The sequence below is a fragment of the Bacidia gigantensis genome, assembly GCF_019456465.1.
Source record: "Bacidia gigantensis strain McMullin 20006 chromosome Unknown contig_74, whole genome shotgun sequence".
NCBI lineage: Eukaryota > Fungi > Ascomycota > Lecanoromycetes > Lecanorales > Ramalinaceae > Bacidia > Bacidia gigantensis.
The window spans coordinates 297,074-319,129 of record NW_025408613.1 but is presented as its reverse complement, the minus strand read 5'-3'; the positions used below and the strand labels follow the sequence as shown (position 1 = coordinate 319,129).

The 22,056-nt window shown below is 50.0% G+C and overlaps 6 protein-coding genes across 6 annotated transcripts; 3 read left to right on the top strand and 3 right to left on the bottom strand.

Moving 5' to 3' along the window:
* Positions 1-1,046: 1,046 nt before the first annotated feature.
* On the bottom strand, positions 1,047-2,039 carry KY384_000492 (uncharacterized protein; the record flags this gene model as incomplete). Its single annotated transcript, XM_044809028.1, has 1 exon — positions 1,047-2,039. One exon carries the CDS (start codon positions 2,037-2,039, stop codon positions 1,047-1,049), a length of 993 nt encoding a protein of 330 aa, XP_044665015.1.
* A 1,053-nt stretch (positions 2,040-3,092) lies between these two features.
* Positions 3,093-7,300, top strand: KY384_000491 (uncharacterized protein; the record flags this gene model as incomplete). Its single annotated transcript, XM_044809027.1, has 3 exons — positions 3,093-3,544; positions 3,806-6,507; positions 6,564-7,300. The coding sequence occupies 3 exons, from the start codon at positions 3,093-3,095 to the stop codon at positions 7,298-7,300; spliced, it is 3,891 nt and encodes a 1,296-aa protein (XP_044665014.1).
* Positions 7,301-9,164: 1,864 nt separating this feature from the next.
* Positions 9,165-11,052, bottom strand: KY384_000490 (uncharacterized protein; the record flags this gene model as incomplete). Its single annotated transcript, XM_044809026.1, has 4 exons — positions 9,165-9,903; positions 9,960-10,527; positions 10,587-10,764; positions 10,963-11,052. The coding sequence occupies 4 exons, from the start codon at positions 11,050-11,052 to the stop codon at positions 9,165-9,167; spliced, it is 1,575 nt and encodes a 524-aa protein (XP_044665013.1).
* A 169-nt stretch (positions 11,053-11,221) lies between these two features.
* Positions 11,222-13,165, bottom strand: KY384_000489 (uncharacterized protein; the record flags this gene model as incomplete). Its single annotated transcript, XM_044809025.1, has 6 exons — positions 11,222-11,274; positions 11,429-12,202; positions 12,250-12,343; positions 12,403-12,674; positions 12,839-12,991; positions 13,042-13,165. 6 exons carry the CDS (start codon positions 13,163-13,165, stop codon positions 11,222-11,224), a joined length of 1,470 nt encoding a protein of 489 aa, XP_044665012.1.
* A 639-nt stretch (positions 13,166-13,804) lies between these two features.
* Positions 13,805-15,019, top strand: KY384_000488 (uncharacterized protein; the record flags this gene model as incomplete). The annotated part of the gene is made up of 1 exon (XM_044809024.1): positions 13,805-15,019. One exon carries the CDS (start codon positions 13,805-13,807, stop codon positions 15,017-15,019), a length of 1,215 nt encoding a protein of 404 aa, XP_044665011.1.
* A 1,839-nt stretch (positions 15,020-16,858) lies between these two features.
* Positions 16,859-20,341, top strand: KY384_000487 (uncharacterized protein; the record flags this gene model as incomplete). Its single annotated transcript, XM_044809023.1, has 3 exons — positions 16,859-17,255; positions 17,429-17,647; positions 17,796-20,341. The coding sequence occupies 3 exons, from the start codon at positions 16,859-16,861 to the stop codon at positions 20,339-20,341; spliced, it is 3,162 nt and encodes a 1,053-aa protein (XP_044665010.1).
* Positions 20,342-22,056: the final 1,715 nt, after the last annotated feature.

The following is a 22,056-nucleotide window of genomic DNA, read 5'->3' as shown; positions in this document are numbered from 1 at the left end:
CTATCTAATCAATCGACGCCCCAAAGGATTCTGCTGATGCATGTTCGGGTCCTTCACTGTCCTCCTTCTCTTACTTCACGCTCGCCTGAACCCTTCAGCTGTCAACCAGAAACGTCACTCCTGAATCCTTCGGCCGGGACTACCGACGCTTTAGGAAAGCCTTGCGTATAAGGCAAGCGCATCGACATCTTCACCTACAAGACTGGCTGTATCTGAGGTGACCGACACCGTCAGGCCTGAGCTTTGCCGACATTAGTGTCCGATCTTGACAGCCATGCCAGCAAACGCGGTCAATGTTGTTGTCCTTCTTCAGCATTGACCTCCGCGTCAGGTATGATTCTGGATATAATGTCACAGCGGCTTCAGGCACGTGGAATCTGCTGTCTATATAAAGAGGTGTCATTCGCACGATTCCTCAGTCGGCCTTACCGCCGTCAGCAGTGACATGGTGGTAACCTCGATGTCGTGCGTTCAACGGATTCTCGTAAAAAGTACGACCGCAAAATCCTACGCAGTGAAGTGCGCTGCGCTCTGGAGTGCCACGTCGCTTGTTACTGGTGTAATCGCGATTCTACCAGATGAGGGTCGCCAGCAGCGTTCACCGCTTTCCTCGGGTACACGAACAATTGGATAGTTGATCATAAGGTGCATGGTGATTAGTCGTGACGCAATGCCTGCATGTTGTCAAGTTCCTTTAGATTCTATGCTATGTGTGACAGAGCGAGCTATCTATGGATAGTGCGCACCCTACTTCATGTACCACTCGCAAGTCTGTTATAGGGATAGGCTGGCAAATAGGTACGCGCGGCTGATAAAGTACTTGCGGACCGCACACTTTGTAGCCTTAGACCACGCCGGTCCCTTTGTCTGATATGGATCTCCAAAGGGTTTGGGGACAGCGCAGAGTCTCACTCGTTCAGCGGATTCATTCGAAAATGCTCTTTCATTGAGTTCTGGTATACGAGGAGGTGTACTGTCCTGTAGAGATAACCTTCTCCCTCGTGCGCGCTCAATTATGGTGTCATATGTGGAAGTGTGAAAGGCAATCAGTCCCCATCCTCCATTTCCACCTTATCAACAGCCATACTGCTTTCACGTCTCTGTCTTGCCTTTGCTTTCACGGTCAAGCGCTCCCACTTTTCTCGATACCTTCTCAACTTCTCGTTTTCTAAACGCAAGTCCTCCATCTCATTCTCCGCCTTTTGGAGCCTCGCCTCCGTATATATGGTGTCTACGCGGCCTCCAGTAGCTTCCCCAGCAACTCCTCCAACGGTTCCTCTAGCGACTCCCATTCCCCTATCACCAGTATTACTCGCCGCAGGACTCACATTGATCCCAGCCCTGAGACTTTGATGCAGCGCCCCGTGGCTCATCTGGCTACTGACTTCAAACTGCCACAGCCTTCGGCTTAGTTCGTCGCAGATGCTTCTCAACCCAGTATTCTCAAGCTCCAATTCCTCTAACGTTTTACCACTCGCAGTCTTGACTCCAGTTCCACTACCGCGAACCCTCTTCTGCTTCAGGCTGATTTCTGGAGAGTTCCCAGGCGTTTCGCGAGCGTCAACAAACTCGTCTGACAGATCTGCATCAACGCCGCCCGCGGTGGTGGCCCTACTGTGTTGTTTTTGGTGCCTTGAGGCCGTTTGTCGAGCTAGGATACTGGCATAGGGGAGAGCACCGCCAGTTGTGGGAACGACATAGAAAGACTCGGTTGTATTGAGGCCAGCAGTTCCGGCATCCTCGCGAAGTGCACGTAAGGCTGCAGGAGAGAACAGACGTGAGTATTCGGGCGAAGCAGTAGCACGTGTGTGAGGTTTTGGACGGGTAGATGTGGCTTTAGACTGGGTTGACTGCTGCGAGATAGAATCCAGTGTGCCTACAGCGTCAGACTCAGGATTGAGTGGTAGGCCGGCGAAAGCGAGGGGAGCGGACAGCTTCGAAAAGATTGTTTCGAAGGTAGAATAGAAACGATTGAAGGTGTCCTCTGTTTTGCTTGCAGAAGGTAGCTGTTCCGGCTCTTTAGATGTGCCCTTCGGCATACTCGTGGGCACAGACACTGAACGAGACGCTGGTTTCTCTGAAACCTGCACATCTTGCAAGGTCCTGGAGGGAGGATCTACCAGACGTGAACGCCTCGGGGGCTGACTATCTTGCCTTCGGCATTTTGCTGATTCAAGATCGGGGAAGGTGCTTGACCGCTTCGTCTTTGACGGTTTGTAGGAATACCTCTTGCAGACGCGAGGTTGCTTGCAATTGAAGAGCTGATTTCTCGCTGAGGCCGATGACTCGCTGTACTAGTCGGGGCGTCGGATGGCCTGCTCGGCTTCTCCGCTGGCGATGCTCCCGATGACGAAGAAGCTCTGGAAGGGTTGTGTGAGGATGAATTACTTTCTGAAGTGCTTGCTTTTGCGGCTTTTGGTGTGTCAGGCTGCTTGCTTCGAATTTGGACGAGCTGAGAGAGCTTTTTGTGGTGCTCTTCCAGAAGCTTCAAAGTTCTGAAAGCCTAGTATTATGTGAGCAACGAAATGGGAAATGCAGTGCTAAAGTAGAGACCTCTGAGCTGGAAGTGTCCTTGGCTGCCTTTGCAAATTGGCCAGCCGCTTGATCGTGTCCATCGATGGCGGCGGCGGGAGCGTTGGCCTTTGCTGCTTTGCGGGCGTAGGTTTGCGCCTACACAGGTGAGAATGTATCTTCAATCAAGGCGACAGACCCTTACCAGCACGAGGGGCGAAGACTCCATCATACAGTGAGCTCGTCTTACGGCTGGGACATAATTGATATTACCATCATATGCTGACCAAGGCACCAGCCACACAGTCTGAGGCTGATGTCACCTAAGGCTGTCAAATAAGGTTCCCATAAGGGCATGCCAAGACTTGATAGTGTGGGGATACCTTACCGCGCTATGCTAGCTTGTAATGAAAAGCAAGGAAGGTGATTTGTTTTCCAGTGACGAATTGGCCGAGCTCTCATTGCGACGACGACCACATTTCTCCAGCCCGACCTTTCAAGCGCATGTATTTACTTACATGCGACTTTCATGAGAAGTGACCAGTCCCCAATAGGCGAGCACGTCGCTTTTCGTATTGTCAATGGACAGCAGTCAGGAACTATCTCCTTCACCATCTACATCGTCGAAGGGTTTCAAAGGCGCTCTTGTAAAAGCTAGGAATAACCTCAAGAATGATACAGCCGTGAGATCAAGCAGTCAAGGCGACTATGACGGCGAGCGTGGCGGTGTTCGCAATTCGGTCGACTCCCTCATAGACCGCGCCCGTAACAGCCGGGTCTCGAGCGTGGACGATGGATTACCCTCCGGACCAAGCAATCTCTCCAAACTTGTTCCAGGCCGAACGAAGAAGAAGCAGAAGAGGCTGGACGAAGCTAAACAAGCATTGAAAGAAGCAGAAGGAGACCGAGGTCGGAGCGCTGATGATCAGACAGCCACCGCTGCCATTCCCCAGCAGGCTACGGAGAACAGGAGCCGGAGTACGCTCGGAGAAGGGGAAGGTAGTCTTTCGATAAACGACTCAGATCCAGAATCGTAAGTGTTCCATTCCTCCATCAAACCTTCTTCACCAGCCGCCAAGCTTTCGTAAGCACTGCCGCCTCCGCATGCAGCCGCTGTTCCAGACAGAGAGCATTACAGCCTAGAAATGCTTGATGCCAAAACATATTCTATTGCAGCACTCCTACAGCTTCAGAGCCGTCAACATAATTATCTCTCTGCACGATAAGACTTAGTGCTGAAATAAGCTGGATTACTATCGATCCAAAGCTGTGCTGACAATACTGCCTCTTCTAGCCCTGAGGACTCAAGACCCTTCTTAGCGACTCACAATTCTCATATCGGATATTTGACCTCGACCTCTCCTTTAATCAAGACCACGAATACGGAGGGATTGCCAGAAGAGCAAACAGGTGACAGCCTGGATTTCCAGAACCCGCAGTATCAAAAATCAAATACACTGCCTCCAAGCACAAACGATAGCACCGCTTCCCTGAACCTGACACCACAGCATGCTGCTACCTTTAGTACGCGAAGAGGATCATCCCCCGGTGGTAGCCGGAGTCGAGGCGTATCCCCAGGAGCTAGGATCAAAGATGTGCTTACATTAGGGTCTCGAAAAAAAGACGGCAGCCCGCCGAAGAGTCCTGGAAAGAATCCGCAGGCTTCTCTTTCTAATCTCTCACTGGGTGACCAAGTCAGAAGAAAGTTCAAGCCGAAAAGCGTGGACATGGGTCAGGCATCCGAAGCATCTGACGGTGTCCCATCAATAAGTGTTTTGGATGCCAATGCGAGTGAAAAGCATCTTCCCAAAGTCGATACACATCCTAGCACGCCCACAAGTGCAGGACTGCAGGCACCAGAAACCCTTGTCACACCGCCTACTCCGGAAGATCAGCGGCGCAATTTGCCAGACAGTCCAACTAAACAATCGCGCCCTTCATCGGCATCAGCTGTCGGCTCTAATATCGTTGTTTCTCCTTCTGGGAACATGATTTCGCACCGACGCATCAGATCCGACACAGGCTCCACGATCCCTAGTAAACTTTCTCAAGCAATGCCTCCACCAATGACACCTATGCCTGAAGAATCAAGAACACCTGGAGGGACTGCTCGGACAACATCGCAGAGCTCCGCAAGCATTGGATTCTTTTCTTCTGTCTTTTCGGCAGCTCAGAACATGACTAGTACGCTGACCAACACAATCGGCAATCCAACCCGTTCAAGAAGTTCAACAGAAACCAATGAAGAAGGCAACGCTCCATTTCTTCCAGAGCAAATGTCATCTGTGCCTAAGGAAAACGATGAAAAGGTGAAGCACGAAGTGAAACCTCTCGCAATACACACATTGGGCTCGGGAGACCTCAGTCTTAGCCATCTCGGCTTTGGAACAGAATCTCCTGCTAACGCTAATGCGCCCAATGGTGCTGCTTTCAATGGTGAGAATGAACATCCTGACATTCTCGTTCAGCAAGACGAAGCAGCATCAAGAGTAGATGACGCGTCAGCTGCACGAGCGGTATCTGCGGCTTACACTGAAAAGTCGCTAGGAGAAACACCCGTGGCGGAGGATGTATCTTCGATCAGGCGAGTGAAGCCAGCCTATGCAGCGAGCATTGAGACTGGCGAGAAAACTCCACCTACAGGAAGCATCTTCGAAGGAAATGATTCCATACGTCGCAGTGGAAGTGTAAGAAGTCGAGTCGGTAGTCGTGTTCGAAAGCATCGTAATAGCTCTTCGGCGACAGGCAATACTATTAGTACCGCCGCTCTTGCAGGCGCAGCACTTGGAAATTCGGCTGGGGCCAAACCAGGAGGCTTCACTGTTGCCAGCAAGAAGAGAAACAGGGAGTTTCATCAATCATTCCGCAGTGTCCCAGAGGATGATTACTTGATCGAAGATTATAGCTGTGCTTTGCAACGCGAGATTATCTTGGCTGGCAGGATATATATATCTGAAGGCCATATCTGTTTCTTCAGCAACATACTCGGATGGGTAACCACCTTGGTCATCAGCTTCAGTGAGGTTGTATCGATGGAGAAAGAGTACACCGCGGTGGTCTTTCCCAATGCCATTGCCATACAGACATTGCATGCACGACATACATTTCGAAGCTTGTTGAGTAGAGAAGCCACGTATGAGCTACTGATCGGCATCTGGAAGCTATCTCACCCCAATCTGAAGAGTTCTGTGAATGGTGCTCGGCTAGATTCAGGGACTGGTGACAAGACTGAGAAAGTTGATCCAAGTGGTAGCGATGAAGTCAGTGAGGCTACAGACGAGCTGGAAGACTTGGACGAAGAAGATCAGGAGGAAGAGGAAGAGGAAGGCACTGGAAGTCTCACAGAGAATGGTGGCGGAAGTCTGGCGGGGAGCCTCGGCGACGATAAAGCGGCTACACGAAAAGCCTCTGCTATGGGCATCGCCGCTGGTGCTGCCGCTGTTCCTGGGCCGACTGCGAGTGAGCCAAAGGCTGCGGCTGGTGCTGCGGCTGCTAGCGCCGCAAGTACCGACTTCCCTGGTCCAGCAACCCATGCAGTCACGGAATGCCCAGATCAAGCAAGTCATTATGACAAAGCCCTGGCGGATGAGATCATTCAGGCGCCTCTCGGTAAGGTCTACTCGATGACTTTCGGCGCCGCTTCGGGAGGCTTCATGTCAAAATGGCTTGTGGATGACATGAAATGCACTGATCTTCAATTTGAACATGATGGCAAGGGGTTGACAGACGAGACGAAGTCGCGCTCAATGTCGTATATCAAACCATTGTATGCCCCCATAGGGCCGAAATCCACCAAATGTCTTGTCACGGAAAGTTTAGACTTCATGGATTTGGAGAAAGCCGTTTCTGTGACAGCCTCAACCCAGACGCCTGACGTTCCAAGTGGTAATGTCTTTGTGACCAAGACCCACTTCTGCTTCATGTGGGCCCCTGGCAACGCCACTCGTGTCATCATGAATTACACGATCGAATGGACGGGCAAGAGCTGGCTGAAGGGTACGTTCGATGGTCTATGTTCTCTAGCATGTTTCCTTGCTAACAAAGACATATAGGTCCTATCGAGAAAGGCGCAACTGATGGACAAACGACCTACTGCAACGACCTCGTCAAGGGCCTCAGAGCAGGCGTCTCCGCTAAGGCCCAGCGTACGACTACGGGCTTGACCAAAAAGACTAAGGGCGGCAAGAAACGTCTACGGTCCGCATCTTCAACGTCTAAAACGGCCACCATTGGGCCTTCTACTGCTTCGAAGCCAATTCTACAGTCTTCATGGGGCCCATTGGAACCAATACGGCCTATACTCAGCCCTGTCACTGACATCCTCGCTCCGCTTATTACCTCAAATGTTGTCATCGCGTTTCTACTGATCATTATGTTGTTCAACTACCTTCGCTCTCCTAAACAGTCTCAGCTTGGCTATCCAAGTACCTTACAACGCTCCGCTGATCGCGTTGCGGCGTTCGAGGAATTGTGGAGGCGAGAGGAAAGTGATCTGTGGGACTGGCTTGATGCTCGAGTTGGTGGTGTACAAGGCAACTTCAATGAAAGGGAGCAAGGACGACGAGCAGGGAGGCAAAAGCCCCTAAAGGACAAGAAGATGGGTGATCGGGAGATGCAGGAGGCAATTCGAGTCACTGAAGAGAAATTGAGCTTACTTAAGAGAAGCATGGATGATGGAGGGGGCGAGGCCGTAAGTGAAAAGGGGGGGATAATGATCCAGAGTAAGCTTGGTTTTCGGGGACTGGTTGGGACTGTTTGGGATAAAGCATATTCTTGTTTAGCGTTTTAGCGGCTCCTATTCCTAAGCATAGCAGCATATCCTACTCATTTCCTCATTGCCCCCCTTCAATGTCAGTAGCGAATACTTCTTCGGGAGCATCATTTTCTATTTACCTGTCCAAGAAGCTATCAGAGGGAGATAGTCTGGCTCTCCGCTCGGGAATGGACACTCTGGGAGATAAACCGAAAATGAGGCCTGTGACAAGTAAATACCAGCGAAAACATTTGTACGGCATATGAAGGCTAGCCATCACAAAGAGATGCCCAAATACCACGAGGTCATCAGAGCCTCTCGGCTGCAGGAACAGGCAGCAACCTCTACCCCAGCTCGCTCAACAAATTCCTTACGCACGACGCCATACAAACCAAGACACCGATCTTCCCCCAGCAAGTCTCCAGCTAGCCAGCCACTGAGCGCATAGCTCCCCAACAAGACGACCAATTGGGATATAATTGATCACTAAACAAGCCGTTCAGCGAATCCCGTGACTGCGCGACGCGGTCGGACGCGTTCCCCGCACGCGAAGTCAGGGGCTCGGGGGCTATTTCCAGATGGCGGAGGATCTATTCATCCTCCCTCGCTTGCACACCTTGTCTTAGGGGCAAAGGAAGGGGCGAGGGAAGGGGAAAGTCAATTGAGTGACTCATACATACGGTAAGGGAGTAGTGACATGGTCCAGTTTGCTATGAAGATAAATGATGGCTGGCCGCAACAAGGGCACCTTAAAGGGCATCGAACTCCCTTCCCTCACATCCTCTACATTGTTTCAACATTACTGCCCTTTACAATCCCCTACCTTCTTTCTCAGCCTCTGCTCAAGACATTCTGCGTGCGTATTGAAGCACACCATGGCCGCACCCCCAACGAAAGAGTACGCTGCAAACTGCCACTGCCGCGCCGTCCAGCTGAGCCTGCGTATCCCCTCGCTCGAAGACGGCCACGCCGTGACGAAATGCAATTGCAGCATCTGCACCCGGAACGGGTATTTGCTTGTCTTTCCTGATTTGGAAGATGGGGTATGGCTCTCCTTCATTCACCCCCCCCCCCCCCCTTGCCCCAGCCTCTCTTGGTCCAAATATTCTCTCGTCTCGCTCCTATTTGCTTCATTTCGTGCGTATTGGGAGGGGGAGGGGGGGAGTTGGGCCTAGTGAGGGTAAAGCAGCTGACTTTGTTGAGTGTAGATCGAGTGGATTAAGGGTAAAGATGGCTTGAAACAGTATCAGTTCGGGGGTAAGAATGCGAATCATTGGTTCTGCCCTACGTGTGGGAGTAGTATGATGGTTCAGATGATTGAGGGAGGGAAGACGGCTATTAATGTGAGTTTCTCTCTGTGTCTGTGGACGTGGCGGGGTGTCGGAGGGAGGGACGGTGGGGCTCGAGAGATGCGGGAAGAATTTCCAGAGGAGACAGGAGAGCAAGGAGGGCGTAAGAATACTTGTATGGAACGTTGGTAAATGAGGATTTGATTTACGGGATCAGGCTGATGTCCGGCTTCTGTCTAGGTGCGCATGATCAAAGGCGTTGACGTGGATAAGGTAAAGACGAAGGAGTTTGATGGGTGGGGTATGCTGCCTCCTGCCTATGAGTCTTGAGTGCGTGTGTGTCAGAAGCAAAGTTGCAGCGGAGGTAAAACCCATGTACTGATAGATTTAAGTACGTGGCAATTTTGACTGCAAATAATCCCAGCTACAACGCCTGCTAATCGCAAGGTTTTTCCTATAGCCGTCTTTCAAAACACGTGAAACGTGTCCCTGGGGGCATCATCTTCCCACCTGTTCCACCGCCTGGAAGCGTATGTGATACAGCAGCCAGACTGTCTCTGTATTTGGACGGCCTGCTGGAAGTTACTCTTTTCGAACCCACTCCATATACCTCACATCACCATCAGTGCCCGAGTAAAGCATGAGGTCAAACTCCTCTTGAGTCCGGGGGCCTTGTATAGCCATTTCTTTGTGACCTTGTTGCCATTTCTCATTTTCATAATCGTCTGAGCCACTATCTTTTCTACGTTTGTTGCCTTCATCCAATGATTGAACAGCATGTCTCTATCCTTGAACATGCCTTCTGCAGATTTAAAGCGGATCACTCCGGGATCGTATTCATTCGACGAAGGCTTGTACGGGAGAAACCTTTTCACTCGGCTAAGAGTCTTTTCAAGGGTGCTTAGCTTGTAAGTATCGCCAAGATCCCACTCGGCCAGGTGAGTAGCATTCATGAAAAGTGTGATGAGCGTTGCTTGAGGGTTGTCGACTGGCCTTTTGAGAAGTGGGCCGAGCGTAGATAGTACAGGTTGTAATCCCACGTAATTGGAATCAGCAATGTTAGCCACCTCGATTCTGTCGAAGCCTTCCTTGATAGTGTCGTGGCCAACGAGCTGTGCAGCCAGTAATAGAGCGTTTGTACCGAGAATGATGAATCGCATAGGTGTTTTCCGTATCCTCGAAAGAAATTGGCACAGGGCCGAGATCGAATATAGGTACAGACAGCCATTAATGTCGCTTTTAGGCACTTCTTTCTGCCCGAAGTCGATGATGGAGCGGAGGTGATACCCGTCGAGAGCAGCGGCTGAGTCCTTCTGCAACCACTCGCCGGTATTGGCATCGAATAATGTCCTAGAAGTTGAGCTTAGCCTAACGTTTCTATGCCTCCCAGATCCTTTATCACTTACGGATTTGGCATATTGAAACGCTGATCACAGCTTCCAAATGGTAGTAAAACACCGGTGACCCGCAATTTGTGTGCGCAAGAGCGCAATGGCGGAGAAAGATTCAGATCGTGGCGTTCTCGGTAGTCTATGCGAGTGTCATGCAGGACAACCGCTTTTCGATTGCTTTCACTTCCGACCAGGGTCAATTCGGTGGTAAGAGTCTTGAGTATGAACTCCCATTGATGTTTCAGGAGGCATACACGTAGTGAAACGGTACCTTTCAGCCATGTCTTTGCTTGTACAGTAGTCTCATCCCTGCTTTGGATTTTCTGTACGACAGTCGCGACTAGCGGTGTGATGTCTTCCCTGAGTATGTTGGCCAACTTAGCAGGTATTCGAGCGGAGTACCAAAGATGCAACATCATCTCAGGCAGGTCTTCGGAAACAACCATGACACTCATTAGGAGAAGAATGACATTTCGAGCAGTGACGAGATCCTCTTTGTCGTTAAGTACAGCAGTGGACATCCTCGTATAGGAAGAAGGGATAGTTTTCATGGTATGAATAAGATTTCGCAAGTCTCCTGACGCTATGTAGAGGTCAACAGTTATTTTGAGGCTCCATCTCAGGAGAATGCAAAATACTAACCTGCGAAGCACAGGTTGATGTCTTGATCGAACGTAGCACCCTCATTTCGCTCCAAATCCAAGATATCATAAGCCGGCACATTGCCCCACAGGAACTTCAGCTGTCCAAAGGTTGTAAAAGGAATATTCTCTCCACCTCCGATGAATGCAGGCTTTCGATTCTCCTTTGCCCAAGTCGGCTGCCAAGTCTCTCTTAGTAATTCATTTTTACAATCCAATCTATGCTGAGGCCAATGCTCCACTTGACAATCGCGGCTGCAATACTACTCACAATTCAGTCAGATTTTTGGGAAAGTGGCACTCGACGAGACTCCCAGGGTATATACATGCCTTGACTAGGAAACACGATGAGCAGGTTTTGAAGGCTCGCTGTGTACAATTGAAGAGAGTTCCTTGCTCATCAGGTTTGATATTGGCACAAGGCACTTTGAGTGCACTGGAGGTAGCGACATCATTGCCTGAGACATTTGAGGAGTCCATTAGGAGACAAATCTTCTCTAGAGTCAAAGTCCGTATCGTAGCGTACCCTTTTTACAACAGCTTTCACCGGCGAAGATATAAGGCAAGAGTGGTCAGAAAATAGCCAGAAACAAGGGGGCAGGGCCTAGAGAATGCCTTGAGGCCAGCTTCCGTAGGTTACGTTTGCTGCAGTGAATTTGCGATTACCAACGAATCAGATAGACCCCAGCCTGCAGATTTGCATAGATTTTCTTGGCAAGCCGAATAACAAACAAAAAAACGATCCGAGTATCCGTCCTCATGTATGGAAAGAGTGTTCACATCATTTTGTTGACTCTTTGGCAGCGGTCTTACTTGGGGTACCCCTTGGGCTATTGGACGCACCTCTCTTCATGAGATTAGAGAAGAAGAGCTGCATTCGCTCGTTCTCCGCTTTCATATCTGGCGTAGACATGGTTGCACCTTCACCTTTGCCTTTAGGCGTGGTGCTATCTCCGTCTTTACTGCTGCTTGCCGATACATCCCTTTTCGATTGCGTCTGAAGCTTTCGTACAACATCATCGGCATCGACCTGAATACCACCCATGTTGACTTGGACAGGCCCAATCTGATCTGCCATCCGGTCGTGAGTACTTGCGGAAGTCGAAGATGTGTTCATGCTGAAAGTCGACGATGTTGCCGAGGTAGCGGCGGACCTCTCGTCTTCTGCCGCCAGCCGAGCGAGAACTTCCTGTTGTGATGCGAGAAATGTTTGCATGTTCGGCACGGAGATTTCGATGCCTGGTTTTTTGTTTGCTTCTTCTCTCTTCGAAGCATAGGGGCCAGAAATCGTTGACTCGTAGAGGCTTACAACTGGGCCTTTTGGTGCAGACCAAGAGCGCTCGGGGCTTTCGTTTTCATTGCCCGACGCTGCTCCAAGGTTCGAGGTGATATCCTGAGACCACTTACTACTGACGCCCTCAACATCGAAACCCTCGCGGATGACACGAATTTTGCCCCAAGAGTCCCAATTGGGTGGTATCAGGATCTTCTCTCGGTCAATCACGTTGTGTTTGAGAGCCTGCTTTTTGAGCATCGAATGGATACCAAGAGAAGAATGGATCAGGGTAGGAAGTGAATTGGGGAAAGCGCTTGATATATAGATAAGAGAAGATCCATCTATTTATCAGATCAGCTAGCCCATTGATAGTAGGATATGTCCTCACGCTTCATCAATATGGTGCGAAGGCATTGAAGGATGAAATCAAAATCTTCATCATGCCAATTTTGTTCGATCTCGAGAGTGTTGATTCTTTCGGACTATGCAAGCTTGTCAGTATAGGATACCCCGTAGCGTTCTTAGGTATGATGAGACACACATGCTGGCAGACAACGCATGCAGGAAGCCCGAGGGGCTCGTCCCATTCGCCCTGGCTAAGAGGTATTGTAACGTTTGCATCACTGCTGGCCGTTGAGCCGCCAGCCTCGTAGGATGAGACGTTGCGCCTCTTCTCCTGCCAATCCCGCATAGCCTCTTCTAGCGCCTCTTTGCTTTGATCGGATAGGGACGCCGTCACACTTCGTAAAAGAACGACCCAGTCACGCAGCTGCTGTACCCACGACCATGGAGTATTCCAGTCGAGTAAGATTACTACGAGGCTTTCCGGTATTGATCGCGGCACCAGAAGTGGGTTCAAAAGAGGGGCAAAAGCAGGTAGAGGTTCCGAAAGCATGTATATGGAAAGTCGAGCCAGTGTATCTTGCGTCCTACTCAGCATCCACCAACAGCGTTTTGTGGTAGGAGGCATCATATACCTTCGTGATCTGCGTCAAGCACATTCTGATAGGTGTAGCCGAGTGCAAAGTCGTTTGCGACAATTGGCTTCTTCTTATTCTTTACTTGCGGTCTCTTAGGAGACTCTGAATCAAGGGTATCGAGAAACTCTTTTTGCGTATCTGGAGTGCCTCCTGCTCAATGTAAATAAAAGCTCCTAAACAATGGGATCCTCTTCTCTTACCAAGCACAATCAAGTTCTTTTCTGGTAACTTCTTGCCAGATGCAACGCTGTCCAACATGGAAGACCACAGGCCCTTTTCTGAGGCATCTTTGCTGCCAGGTCGGTCTTGCTTGCTCGCTTGCATGGCTTTGACCTATGAATATGGACTCTGTGGCCGGAGCGATACTATTCGAGTCCTACCACTCCCATTTGTGTCTTGCAAACAGTCTGATGGAGGACGCTTTCCATGTCTCTCACGCTCGGTGATGGACGAATACAATGGCGCTAATGCAAGAGCAGTCTACGGGCCTGGCGGCTCGGCCCTGGGCTGTAGCTGCACCTGGAATGGCCCCCGCGGCCCCTGAAAGCCTCCTGTCTACCTTCTACTATGGATTCACAATACATCGCAGACCTTCCAGTGTCAATTACGCTCTATCACAAATCGCTCAGTCTATGAATACAAAAGCTGTGTCGTTGCAAATACCAGAAAGATTCTAAAGTTTGAGAAGTCTACAAATGATGGACAGTCAGGTTGAGCCGACTTTGGGTAGCCAATCCCCCACCAAAACGTGGGGCAGCGTGGGCTTAGTGCGGGCAACCCACACAAAACCTCCGTTGCATGATCTCCATATTTCTTCATCTATTCTTTCATTGAAGAAACCAACAGGTGGACGACTTCAAAGTCTTTGCGTCCGCCTTTCGTTCAAAAGACTTAACCCTAATTTCATTTGCGTGCTCTTCCTGCTCTTACATTTTTAATCTGATCTCAAGATCAAAATTGAAGATGGCGCTCAACGGTGGCAAAAGCACCGCGATTGACCATTCGAACCCGGTTGGGGTAGCTGATAAAACATCAAGCGAGCATTCAGCTCCTGGCGTTGTTGCCGCGAGTGACATGAAACCGTCACCCGGTAGACCGGCTCCCGAACCTGCTCTGGAAGAGACTCATCAGAGATGGTTTGCGTACTTGCGGACTCGTAACTTCTGGATTGTGCTTGGGCTTGGTCAAGTCCTTGCGCTTTGCATCACGGGCACAAACACGTTCAGCAGTCTGCTAGCTGAGCAGCCATTCTCAATCCCTGCCTTCCAGACCTTCTGGAACTATGTGCTATTGAACGTGATCTACTCGTCCTACACCGTCTACAAATATGGCTTTGGAGATTACTTCCGCATCGTTCTGATGCAAAATGGGTGGAAATACTTAATCTTGTCCTTCCTTGATGTCGAGGGCAACTATTTCACCGTCCTAGCCTACCGCTACACTACGATTCTCAGTGCCCAACTCATCAACTTCTGGGCTATCGTCATTGTGGTCATTGTCTCCTTCGTATTACTGCGGGTGCGGTATCATTGGACGCAGATAGTCGGCATCCTGATCTGTATTGGCGGGGTGGGCATCCTTTTCGGCTCAGACCATGTTACACAAGGAAGCACCACTGGAGGTATCAGCAGAGGCAACCAACTCAAAGGCGATCTCTTCGCTCTAGCCGGCGCCACGTTCTATGGATTGAGTAACGTGACAGAAGAATTCCTGGTAAGCAAGCGTCCTCTGTATGAAGTTGTTGGACAGCTTGGATTCTGGGGCATGCTCATTAGTGGCACACAAACGGGAATATTCGATCGTGACGGCTTCCATACTGCCAATTGGCACGATGGAAAAGTTGGAGGCTATCTTGTTGGGTACACTCTTTGCCTCACAATCTTCTACTCTGGTGCGCCATTAATGTTCCGACTCGCATCCGCTGCATTTTTCAACATCTCCCTCCTCACAGGCAACTTCTGGGGCGTGTGCATCGGGGTGAAAGTCTTTCACCTGGACATTCACTGGATGTACCCAATTGCTTTCGTGTGCATCATTGGTGGCCTGATCGTGTACTTCGTCGGCAAGAAGGCATTGGGTGAGGCACGCAAACCATGGTTGGGGGCGAACCAGGAAGAGGGCGTTAGTGGGATTGGCACTGCCAGGCGCAGATTTGAACGCCCAGACGCAATTGTTTGAGGTGCTACGATCATTACACATCGCCTATCGATACATTCAAGGTCTCTCATCTTGTGAGTAATGACCAACGCTGTCTTCATAGCAACGCACGTGGGAATAGGTAGGATTAGATGGTAGGGAATGACTTGATCAAAGAAATTGAACTACTGGTTGAGAGAGCTCTATCATCGCCACTCAGCTCGACATTGTAAGAGCAAAGAATAGACCAGAGGCCCTACTGTATTGCCTCATTGACACAATTGTGTGTCTTCCCTTGCCCGTGCACTCTGCTATGTACGTCATTTACTGAGCGCTAGACGATATAAGGCTGAAGCCGCCCGCCAGTATCCAAAAAGAAAATGCAAGGTACCACAAACCTTTTTCCTGCTTCCTTTTTCCATTTCCGAGACTGATCCTTCGAACCACTGACAACCAGACGCTGGATGGCTGAGATTGACTCAAATGGCGACCTTCTTGATTCTGCTAGAGGATGGCTCTCTTGAAACGATATCAGCCTCAGTCACAGCCACTAATGCGCAAGATGGTCAAGTTGGAGCAGGTACCTCGGTGGAGCTTTCTCGAAAGAGCTGAACGCCGCGAATGAAATCGCGCAGAGAGCCGCCTGCATCCAGCCTGGGTCCCTCGAACAAACGCCGAGAAGCTAAGCTGATAGCTTAACGCTTTGGTGTCAACAATCTGATACGGTGTCATGTCATGGTGGCTTTCCCTTTGTTTCGCTGGATCTTGCACAGCCGGCGTTTGTGGAGCCACAACGATCAGCCTGAGTAGAGGCATGCATAAGACCAGCATCAAAGGCACTCACGATGGGCAATCAATGCGCTCGTCTATCTTGCCGACCCATTTGTCATGCGGAAGCGCGGGAAAACAGATCGTTTATTCGGGGGTGGATGAAGGCGGCGCTCAGCACCCATAGACAGGGATAGAAACGAGGGCTTATACATAGACACAATACAAAGCCGAGTCCATATCGATAAATGGCTCTGTAGATTACGATGTGTATCCACGGATGAATACGCATGTATCGTAAGCGATTCGTAAGAGTAGCACGCCGCCTCAGCTATCCCTCACCGTGGAATATCGGCCAATAAGGGCATAGCGCAGTCACAAAGCACTAGTCGCACCCCATCACTTGTGGACATCGCTCCTTCCTTTCAGGCACAGCTCAGATCGCAACACGCCCTCATATTCTCCGACCGCGAATACATCTACAAATCCAAAAAGGCACGCGGCTCTCCCTCTCAATTCCTTGAAATCCTCATTGCCCAGCAACAACTTTAAACCCGCTACCCCTGGCGAATACAAGGCGTACAAAGTTGCGTCGGAGCCATCATTGACGATCAACATAGCCTCTCTTCAGATGAGCCTCAAGTAAGAGAAGTCCTACAACACAGATCTTGTCGCATGCTGCAGTGTGCCGCTGCTGGCCTGCCCTGCACTGCCGTTCGTCACCACCTGCACCCAAGCTCCACCTCGAGTCCTTAAAACAGCCCATTTTCGCCTGCCTACCGTCTAATGAGGCAATCTTCATCTCACCGGTCATTCTCGTGTTGAGAAGTATATACCACCTTGACTCACAATCTGGACCGGCTTGGCTGCTTCTTCAAGCGCCAAACTCAGTGCTTGACCTATGGGTGTAAACTCAACTGTTGAAGAAAATTTAGCTGGCTGCCGGTGACAATACCGCTCACCATGCCTACGAACGACGACAAGAGCCATATTACCCAACACCTGTCTAACTCCCCTCACCCACAGGTCACAAATCGCCACCCCATTTCCGTGCCATCGACCCCTTTCCAACCAAACCGAAGACTTTCTTTCGGTGCACGATCCCCATCCCCAATGAAACATCTAAGGAATGGCTCTCCCAAATCTCCTCAATTTCAAGCCGAACCCGGGTCACGGACGCGTTCGAAGGCGCCGTCGTTCGTTGGCTGCCGGTTCGAGACCGGTATGGCATTCTCAAGAAGGCGCATACACTACTCTGTTGGCGGTGATTTACTTGAGCGGGAAAAGCTCGTTCCGAAGAAATTTCTTACGATGGAAGAAGAGGCGAAGGTGACTGGGGATATGAGGGAGCTGTACGATCGGATATTGCCATCAAGAGAGAGCGATCAGCGAAGAGCAGACTTCGTACAAAAGCTGGATCGTATTCTGAATGAAAAATGGCCAGGCAATGATATTCGTGTTCACATGTTCGGGTCTTCAGGTAACATGCTGTGCACGAATGATTCTGACGGTAAGACGTATCGGCGATTGAAAGGTGGCGAAAGACTGACGCACAAATGAAGTGGACATCTGCATTACAACTGCTTTCAAGGGCTTAGAGCGGACATGTCTATTAGCGGAAGCTTTGTCAGAACGTCGGTCTCGTCTTCTCTATCAATAAGTTATCTTGCTGACTTGCCTCAGACGGAATGCAGAATGTGGTTTGTGTTCCACACGCCAAAGTACCGATCGTCAAATTCTGGGACCCTGAGATTCATTTGGCTTGCGACATGAATGTCAACAATACGTTGGCTTTGGAGAATACAAGAATGATCAAAACTTATGTTCAGCTTGACGCTCGAGTCCGACCGTTGGCAATGATCATCAAGTACTGGACAAAGCGACGGATCCTTAACGACGCTGGTATGTCGTCGTGCTTCTAAGATATATCACTTGCTAAGTCTCTGCACAGCGCTTGGCGGAACGCTCAGCTCTTATGCGTGGATCTGTATGATCTTGAATTTTCTACAAACGCGCAATCCTCCGATTCTACCGTCTCTGCATCAAAAAGCCAAGAAAGCTAAATCTACCGTTGATGGTAAATATGATGGATTCAACGATGATCTCGACGCTCTTCGTGGAATCGGCGAGTCGAACAAGGAGACACTAGGCGAGCTTCTATTTCAATTTTTTCGCCGCTATGGCCATGACGTTGATTTTGAACGAGAAGTGATATCTGTAAGAGAGGGAGAGACGATCTCAAAGGAAGCAAAGAAGTGGCATTTGATGCAGAATAACCGGCTCTGTATCGAAGAGCCGTTCAATATTGAGCGAAACCTGGGGAACACTGCCGACGACATCTCATTTCGCGGCATACATCTCGAATTGAGGCGGGCATTCGATCTTGTCGCCAAAGGGAAGACGGATGAATGCTTCGATCATTATCTTTTCCCACCTACCGAAGAGAGGGTCTATGAAAAGCCTGCCCCAAAGCCGCCACCCGTTCTCAGTCGGAGTCGGAGCCAATCACAATCCTCGAGAGGCAAGGCTGGCCATGGCAATCGTGGGGGTAGGCATTACTCCAGCGGTTCAAAAAACAGAAGAGCCTCCAGTGCTGCTGCAACCAACAAATACCCACTTCCGCCAAACAATCCTGCTGCTTACAGCGTTGATCCTAGTCTCAACAATGAGCAATTCATCAACGCACAATTTGAGCAGTTGAAGCTTCATAGACAGCTTTTTGATGAGATGCAGACGCTACAAAGACAAGAGTATGAGCTTCGACTCAAGCAAGCTCAGAACCAGTTGCAAGCTGAGTACGAATTACAAGCTACGGGCCAAGCACCACCAACTGGTCCTCACACTGCAAGAGAGGCTCGACGTCTACAAGCAGCAGCTCAAGTACCCCTCTCGGCTCCGCTGCGCGGTAGTCCTCAGTTTCCCCCTTACATGTATCCTCAAGTCCCTGGAACTCCTCAGAATGTTCATACTCAGCCGTCCTCTCCATCACTACGATCTGCTCAGCTAGATTTGCGGCGGAGTATGCATCGATCTAATGTTACCGATGGCTCGTCTTCGGGAAGCATCAGATCTCATTCACAGCCTGCCCGATCCATGCCACTGAATTTACCTGCCCGAAATGTTCCTCCTTTGCCACAGAATAGCCAACAAATGCTTCACTACCAAAACCTGCGCCATCAACAGCACTTGCCTCATGAGCAAGTCTACTTTCCAGTGGAAGGGCACAATGGCCAACGATTTGTTGATGTACCAGGCTTCGGAGACCCTAGGCGGCATCCGATGCAGCTTCCTTTCGATGAAAATATCACAAAGGAGTACGCAGGATACTGGATCAATGATTCGCCTCCACCTCGCTCATACCGTGACGAGACTCGTATGCCAAGGATGCCATTCGCTCAAGATCAATATCCACGTGTTCGAGGCATTCCCCCTAACTTCGACCGACTGAGATCGTCGTCAAGGTCTCCTTCGCCTTCTACTGCGATACCTTTCCGCGATCGTGCGTTCAGTTTGCAACATTCTGCAAACGCTCCCAATGGACGACAGCGTCTCGAGAGAGTAGCTGGGACAATCGCACCCTCTCGAATGACAGGGCCAATCATCGTGAATGGAACCGATGCACTACAGATGGTAGATTGTCCACCAATGGTAGAATCTTCATCGCACACTACTACTATCAGTGAAACTACTTCGGGTTCTGATGAGCCAACGTACCAGACTCCTGCCACCGGGGAGATGGAGTCTTTTCAAAATCCGCCATTCGAGGATGACTTTGCTATCGACCAGGCACAATTCCTCTATCAAGGTCAGCAAATGTCTGAGAGATTCCGCCACCCCCAACATGACGCAAGACATTTCATGGAGCCATCGCCAAGGCGCTTGTCAAACCAAGCACCGGATGCTGTTGCACATGAAGCCGTTGTCAGACAGAGTGAGCGCAAGCCAGTCAATAGCCGCGGCTTGAACATTCAATTCGGAGAACATGATTACAACCGGCCACCAGCTAAATCGAAGTCCGATCAGATCCCGCCACAAGAGCCTGCACGGCAGTCAAATCATGTTCCTCGAATAGACGCGCAGCTTTTACCTGCCACTGAAGGTCAAACGGAGAAAGCCCAGGCTGTTCCGCCACTGCTGTCGCCTGTACGCGAAGTGAGGACGCCTTCACCAACTCATGGCCGACGCCGGGATGACTCCGACATGGCCAAAGCTAGCACAGTCAAACGAGCTTATGGTAAGATGGATCTCCGAATTCCCTCTTTTGCAGAGATCCAAGCAAAGAGGAGCGAGGCGCGTCTTGAGAGCCCAGGAATTACAGCTTCTTCTCTCAAACCAAACGGCAATATAACTCCAAAAATGAATGGAGCCAGCCCCTTCAAGCAGACTCCGGTCACCTCGCCAGTTTATCATATGCAGGTCCCACAGAATACGCCATCGTCACCGACAAGCCCGAGATCTCACGCGGCTTTACAGCAAGTCAGTGCCTGGCAACAACAATACTCGAAGAAGCACCGGAAGAACAAGTCGAGGCATGGGACTGAGCAAATCTTCGGTGAAGCTATGCCAGTCAACGAGGCTGAGAGGAAAGGTGGCTGATCGAGTCAGCAAATCATCATCTTACGGACTACATCCCGCTATGAGCATCTGATCGAGCTTCCCAGGTGCCATCCTGTTGGAACGTTTCAGTCATTCCGACCACGTGATGCCGCTCCCGCCTTTCCTCGAGACCCTTCTGGATAGTCTCGTGAGGACAACTTCCTCGTCTTATTCTTCCCAGAAGGAGCTATCATCATATGGCGTGGATATATACGTTCATGCTGCCATGAGAAATGCGTTTGCGTTGTGAATCCATGCATTCAAACCAAAGGAACATATTTAAAAGTCGGTTGAGAAAGTTCGTCTGACGAGGATCCGTACGTGCAGCCATTCTGGCAATATCTGTACGTAGGGAAACGGTATTCCCAATTAAGCAGGGAGGGAGGAAGGGAGGGATGGAGGGATGGAGGGATGGAGAACATATCTGTTTGCGTTTTTGGCGATCGTGTATGTGTGTCCATCAGCGAGTAGAGCGGTCCAGTCCTGCATGCATGACTTGGGAAGTGTTTGTATAGAATGAAATGAAACCAAAAGCGGGCACTGAAGGACATGAACAGATAGGGAGAACAGATAAGCGATCAATGGAAAATGTTGAAAATGTCACTTTTGTCATCTCGAGTGCTGCTTATTTTTTCGGAAGGTTTGATACACCCGTTCGGTGAAGGAGTACGGTCAACCAGGATGTATCAAGACTCTCATTTATCCATTGAGCGTGACAACGAAATTCCGTATTATCTGCCCGCTGAAATGGCTGTCGATGGAGATTATGGTTTCCTGATCTCCTACGAACATTGGAATTTTTTTGGGTTCCTGCTATGATTAGGAGCTTATGAGCATCGCTTCCAATCATGGGACTCAGGTAGCTCTCAGAAAGAGATTCTCGGAACGACTGCACGCCTTGCTCTATTCCACACGTGTTTAATGATGAACAGTCATTCGAAATAAGTTCCAATCAGGCAGATATGAAATTTGTTTGCATTGAATCGAATCGCGACCTTGGTTCGCTCAGATTGTGCCCTTTTAGATCATGAGCACTTCCTCTCATCCGATGTACTCGATAAGTAGACAGTGATAAAGATGGCTCGAACTTCAGTCTCGCGCTCTATATTTCTTCGGGCTTCTCGGTAAATGGCTCATCCAATAATGAAACCAGGTACGGGGTCTTTGGGCTTACTGATTGGCCCAATGGGACTGGGGTATAGGATATGTCCCAGGCTTTATGGGGCTGGCTCATATTCCCTACAGATGTCGTGCAGGTCATCGAGTCCATCGAGTCCATCGAGTCCATCTCCGAAACTTGAACATGTGAAGCTCATTAAGAGAGAAGTAGGGAAGATCCTGATGCCAGGATTGGGACTGCCTTCCCGAAGCTGGCCCGGAACAGTCATTTGCGTATTCGATGGTATTTGCGTCGCAGGTAATGACGAGCCTTGTGCTTGATTACAGTGGGATGAGAAGCTCCGTCAGGATTATTCAGTAAGGGATGTATTAGCCATTAAATAGATGCCCCCTCCAGACGAAAGCAAAGCGCGGAATGGTAATGAATAAATAAATCTTAGCTGATTACCTTAGTCTAAGAGGGCGCTAGTATATTTCATCATGGTACCTGAAGGTAGACGATCATTGCGCTCCCACGCTCTTCTTCGAATCCAGCCTCTCTTGTTCCGTTGGCTATGGATGCCGTCCTTGAAATTTTACGTCTCGACAACCGCGAG